Raw genomic sequence first — 6,365 nt, forward strand, 5'->3', positions numbered from 1 at the left:
ATTTCCCCAAAAATTTCTTCTTACGGATAACCTTGGAGTGTAACGCACGCGTCGCCGGAAGTCGCTAGAAAGGTCATTAATTGTGTCTTGTTGCAAAATTATTTATAGACACGGAACAACGTAATCGTATATCCACTCGCGTCAATGTCAGACGCGCGCAACACGTATCCGAAGAGATGCCAGATCGTTGAAATAATACTAGACTCGATAACGGATACGTACCATGTCATTTATTATTATCAATGCCGGTGACCGTTAAACTTTTATCGCTCCAAACGAGCATCGTGACAGAGGCTAAATTCAAAACCGGCACAGTTTCCTGCAACGTTGAATGAAGCGAGTCGAGCGTTTAATTGCCATTTTAGCCAGAATTGGGAAAGGGATTATCTCGACGATGTATTCTTCTCGGATGAAAAATCGGAGCGAGGAATCTCCTTATCTAAAAGTGCTGGCCAATCTCTAAATTCATCGGGTGATTTCAATGCCCGAGTCTACGTAATTCACCGAAACAATCGAAGATTTCTAAACAGGGTGGCCTTAATTGTCACGAAGAAGCTAGTCGAAACGCTGTTGGCAGATGTACAATTTTCGATTCTGTTTTTCATGGTAGTATTCCTTTAAATGTCTGACTAGATACGTAAATTCATAACGAATCGAGGCGCCAGTAATCGTACGGAGCGGGAGTTCCAAGTCCCACTTCTCCTATCAAACGAAACGTTTCTATCAATAGAAAATGAATTTGCTCGAATGATGCTATTGGAACGTGAACCTTAACAGTCGCGATACGAGAAGCGTGCGAAATTACTGGTTAGTATGCTAGAGGATTCGTCTTCTTGTTCTGTTTCTGTTCTATTCTCTCTTTCTTCGCTGGTTCTGTATTGGCAAACACGTGGCGGCGAGTGTCGCGTTCGTCTCTATCAAGCAAGCTTCTATATCAGCGTTACACGATCCGGTCTCCCCTTCATATTCGTGCTAGACCTCGTAACCGTCGGACGCGTTCCTCTTCCTTTCAGTTCGCGTTAATCGTCCGTTTAATTAGTCCGTTCTTCATTACTGCTGGAGGAATCTCGCGGCCGACACCGACGTTGGCGAAAGGAGGTGCTCATGGTTCAGTGGCAGGAGAATCCTCGAACATGATAAGGGACACACAGAGTGAATCGACGTGAGTAGGGTGTACGATAATTGCTAGAGGGTTTCGTCGTCGAGTCGTTAATTAATGCTAATTAACGACCATCTCAAGGGGTGGGACGCACCTTTCGATACGACTGCCGTCAGCAGTTCGTGGGGAAGGTGATTCGATTGTTCCCTGTAAAGGTTTTTCGTTGCTCGTTACATAAATGGAATTTAATTGTACTAAGAACGGCGCAAAGAGATACGGAGTTGTCCAATTAACCATACATTGGTCGCCGATTCGCGAAATATTAGGTGGACCAGAAAGTAATGTCTTTTCTGCGAATGTCAACGTCTTGTTTATCATTTATCAGTTCATCGTATATCAATCGAATTTTATCGATCAGGTATTGGAAATTTGCACACTAGATAGCAAAAGATTGTCGTTATCGAGGACGGTTACGTAATTGATTGAAAACAAAAACTTGTTATAAATTTATTTATTTGAATTTAATATAAAAGAAACGACATTACTTTCTGGTCCCCCTAATACTGTGGAAATCATCATCCCGAAGGATTTGGTGTTCTCGATTTTCGAGAGAACGACGAACCACTTTTTTGTTTGTTTCCGAAAATGGAATTTATGCTGTCTATAATGTCAGCGCGAATTTTAATCCGTATTAGACGTGTCGGTATCGTATACATTTGAATATTTTTACCGCGTTCAAAGACGTAAGAGCGATAACGGAAAAGCGTTTCTCTTTTTAAGGTCATTGGTGTATCTTTTAAAGTGGTTCGTACAATTTACTTTTCCGGTTATTATTCGAGATATCAGAGGGAGAACATCGATACTGGAAAAAATAAAGTGCCGAGATAAAAAAAAAAAAAAATGTAGAAAAATTGTTAGAAATGCAAATAATATAGAAGGTTCTGTAATTGATTTTGTACTCTAGAGTTACGTTGAAAGACGGAGTAGAGTTCCGAGATAGTTTTCCGACCACGTTGCCAACTTTTTTTATTTATACTCTAACTAAACGGAACCGAGCACAATGTTTGGTCTACACGCGACGAGATATCTTGCCTGAAATGAGAAACGGATATTAATATTGTAATCAATTCGCGAAAGTGCCAATTCCTCCAAGCATATTCTCTCGACGCTGTATCGACATACATACGTATACATAACAACGCAGACACAGCAATTTCTCGTCCAGACGCGACGGACCAGCGTGTCTCGTTTACAATTGAATTCCAACGAGTCGCGTGTCACGAATCACTTGATCCTTGTAAATTAATTGGATGGCATTAGAACAAACGCTTACATTTAATTCGTCGTACGAGAGATCGAAAACGAAGCAAGTAGAAGGTTCGATTGGACTTTGCTCGGTGATCCCATCGTTGTCACTGTTCTTATTGATATTTATGGTTGGGAGCACGGATCTGTGACCAACGAAATTCTTTCACAGACGAATCGACGAGAAAGGCGGTCTCGATGACTGCTTAAACGATACACGTTGCGAAGATTAGATTTTAACATCCGAGGACCATCGTTATCTCGACCGGTCTTAATCCGAACAGAATTAAATCCATTCCCGTGACTCGTTGTTAGATACTCACAGGGAAATGCGTTTTGTTTGTTGCAGAGAAATGAAGACCGCGAATAATTTGAACCATTCGATAGGACCGACCGAAAGAACGGCGTTGAGACCAAAATTGGAAACGTTCGACGACGTTCTGCCATACGTCGGTGATTATGGCAGATACCAATGGTTGCTTTTGTTATCACTACTGCCTTACGGTACGACGTACGCGTTTCTTTATTTTTCGCAACTTTTTATAACCATAATACCCCCGGAACACTGGTGCAGGATAGACGAACTGATGACCTCGAATTTTACCCAGGAGGAAAGGTAAATCGAAAAGCAAGAATTGCGAAACGCTCGAGGAATAGTAAAACTATCTTCTGTTAATGATATTTCATCGTACGGTGTTCAGGATTCAAATAGCGATTCCACCATCGAGCGAATATCCTTATTACGATCGGTGTCATCGCAAGGACCTGAATTTTGCTGAACTTCTGCAGACTGGCACGGATCTACGTTCTTTGGAGTACAAGAGGAACAGAACCGTAGGATGCACCGCCTGGGAATATAATTTCACGCAAATCCCGTACGCTACTGTGGGTACTGAGGTGAAGTATCTTTCAAGTATCATTATCGTTACATGATTGCTTACTTAGAACGTTTAGAGTATTAAAAAACTGTAGTTAGAGATATGAAAGATGGAAGAAACGATAACGAATTTGCTGTAGATACATACAAGGTAGGCTAAGATCGACGACATCTATCGAATCTGTTTGCACGAGCTATGTTTACTATAAGTTAATACGATACAAGTAAAGAATCGGTGTTAATCATTAATTATTACGGACGAAATGTGACCGAAAAATTCTGGACTGATCCGTAACCCTTCGTGATTAGCTAGATTGGGTATGCGACCGAGAATACCTCATGTCAACGGCGCAGGCCATCTTCTTCTGCGGTTCAATTATCGGTGGTTTCCTTATCGGATGGATTGCAGACCACAAAGGACGTATCCCTGCGTTAATGGTCTGCAACGGCATTGCCCTTGTTGGCTCTATCGCAACGGCGAACTCGAATAGCTTCTGGTCTTTCGCTGTGTGCAGGTTTATCACTGGATTGGCCTTCGACAACTGTATAAACATTCCGTTGATAGTTGGTGAGCTTGAAAGTCAAATAATTTACGATACGAACTTAAGTCCTCGCCATATATATATATTTTTTTTTATATCTCTGCAACTTATTTCTAACGTTAATCCTTTCCCACCAAATACCAAAGAGTCGTTCGTCTCGGAGAAAAATTTGTTTAGAAATCATTTGACGTTAATTATGTTCCAGTGCTCGAGTACATGGCCGTATCGAAACGCACCTTGGTCGTCAATGTCGCATTCGGCTTATATTTCGCCGTGGCCAGCACCATTCTACCTTGGCTGGCTTACTATATTTCTAATTGGAGATTGTTCACTTACGTCAGCGCTCTACCGTTTTTGTCTGTCTTCATCACGCCATGGATACTTCCCGAGAGCGCCCGGTAAGCGACTGTTCAATACGAATCCCTCGAATTTTCGCCGTTTACAACGTTGCGTCATTTTGAACCTATGCAAGGTGGTATGTTTCCAATGGAAAAATGGAGAAGGTTGTTCAGAAACTGCGAAGGATAGCCAAGATCAATCGGATGAATCCAGATCCACGTATTTATGACGTCTTCCTCGTGAGTAGTTTTACCATCGTTTCTTGGCCCCCTTAATAAACTGCCTTTTTTCCTGAAATATTAGGTTGTGCAAAAAGTTTCTTTCGTGAGTCGGATTCAATTATTTTCTGTGGCAGTGTTTATATAAATAGACAATCTAATTTCTTAGACATCGATGCTGTAACAGTAATGAAGCGAAACGAATCGTACACAATTCAGTAATGTAACATAAAACATAACATATTGTGAATATATTAATTATTAATAAAACGAAAGATACTTTCGGAACAAGCTAATATTTATCAGTTACAGAGGACATGACGCATTTTTGAACCGATACCTACTATTGAAAATAGTTCCCGTCTATCCCTTTCACAGACTAGAATACTTTTTTAATCGCTACCGTCGCGCTCTGTTGTAGGGGAATATAGAAACCTCGTCGAAACAACGGGAAACAGCGACGGTATTCGACCTGTTCAGAACACCCCGCCTGGCACGGAACACCATACTTCTGGCTCTGTTCTGGAAAGTATAAGGAAACGAGTACGAGCGAAGCTCGACGAATGACTGGTATCATCTTGCAGGTGCTTCACCGTGATATCGTTCGACGGCCACGTTTATTCGCTGAAGCTCATCCCGAGTTCAGTGTTCGTGTCCTTTTCCCTCGCCTGTGCCACGGAACTACCAGCTGGCTTGTTGCTGGCCCTGGTGCTGGACAGGTGGGGCCGCAGATTCTGCGGATTTCTCACCTTGGCGATTACTTGCGTCCTCAGCATCGCCGAGCTCGTACTACAATCCGGTAAATAGGCGAAAGTAGTCACAGTTGTTTCGTTCGTCTCATTTTACGGTTCACTTTTTAGTCGCTGCCAAGCTAGCGATGTCAGTGATGTCGCGATTCTGTTTGAACATGGCAGCCAATATCGGCCTCCAATACGCGGCGGAACTGTTGCCGACGCCCGTCAGATCGCAGGGTGTATCGCTAATTCATATCTTCGGTATCATCGCGCACACCTTGGCACCGTACATAACAGTCTCGGTAGGTGAACGTCTCTCCTGAAAAGGGACTTTAAACAAACAAAGAATGCAAGGATCGCTAATAAATGTGTCGTTCGACAGGCCGTAGTGTGGGAAGGATTCCCAATGCTGATCATTAGCACGGTTTCGTTCGCTGGCGCTGCCCTGGTCGTCTTCCTACCGGAAACGCTGGGCCAGTGTCTTCCTCACACCATCAGTCAAGGAGAAGAGTTCGGGAAGGATCAAAATTTCTGGTCGTTACCTTGGAACAAGAAGTCGGAATTCGATCGGCATTATCAGTCTTGCGAACGATAATCGTATCGTTGTACGAATTTTAATGGAGAACGCAAAGGAGTAAGATGGCGCCCCATTTAAAAGTAAAATTTGCGACATTGTAGTCGACGAACGGGCACCGAATGTCGCTTATATTCCTACGTAATTTTCATTCATCTTTTGTATTTTAAGAATTTATCGTTTTAATGCTGTTTCTACTCTGCGATACGCGTAGTAAAAACGGCCGATAGTTGTGTTCCTATCCAGATTGTATTTTTATCCTTAACTTTAAGATCTTTTTTTTACTTTAACGCTGTTTTATGATACACGCGTCCATGTGGCCAGAGAGTGGCGCAGCCTTAGTAATCGACATTTCACTCGAATTATGGTCGGTAGTTTGAACGGAGATAAGAATAGATTTTTGCAGAAGAGGCTACTCCATGGATTTAATGTTAGTTACGAAGAGGAAATCTGTTCATTGTTATTCGTAATCATATACCGTAATGTTGTCGATATGATTTCGATCATTTTTATATGGCGGAAAGCGAATGTTCCTAATTAGCGAACGATTTTAATCGTCAGTGACGGTTTTAGGTGACGACTGACTGCCAAAAAGTAATGTTCGCGATAGTAAATATAAAAATCGTGGTTTCGATTTCTGTTAGAAAATATAGGAAGACTCTTTGACGCTTCTGTGA

The 6,365-nt window shown here is 42.1% G+C and overlaps 1 protein-coding gene across 2 annotated transcripts; it reads left to right on the forward strand.

Annotated features, from left to right (window-relative positions):
* Positions 1 to 301: 301 nt before the first annotated feature.
* On the forward strand, positions 302 to 6,361 carry LOC128889614 (carcinine transporter-like). Of its 2 annotated transcripts, none has more exons than XM_054147365.1 (10): positions 302 to 807; positions 2,754 to 3,020; positions 3,106 to 3,301; positions 3,591 to 3,849; positions 4,029 to 4,221; positions 4,296 to 4,401; positions 4,802 to 4,904; positions 4,964 to 5,179; positions 5,241 to 5,416; positions 5,497 to 6,361. In XM_054147365.1, the coding sequence occupies exons 2-10, from the start codon at positions 2,758 to 2,760 to the stop codon at positions 5,707 to 5,709; spliced, it is 1,725 nt and encodes a 574-aa protein (XP_054003340.1). In that variant the 5' UTR covers positions 302 to 807; positions 2,754 to 2,757; the 3' UTR covers positions 5,710 to 6,361. The 2 variants fall into 2 exon arrangements, with proteins under 2 accessions (XP_054003340.1, XP_054003339.1); XM_054147364.1 differs by lacking the exon at positions 302 to 807 and adding an exon at positions 870 to 1,162.
* The last annotated feature ends 4 nt before the right edge of the window (positions 6,362 to 6,365 follow it).

This window comes from Hylaeus anthracinus, unplaced genomic scaffold (assembly GCF_026225885.1).
Source record: "Hylaeus anthracinus isolate JK02 unplaced genomic scaffold, UHH_iyHylAnth1.0_haploid 11997, whole genome shotgun sequence".
In the NCBI taxonomy this organism is placed as follows: Eukaryota; Metazoa; Arthropoda; class Insecta; order Hymenoptera; family Colletidae; genus Hylaeus; species Hylaeus anthracinus.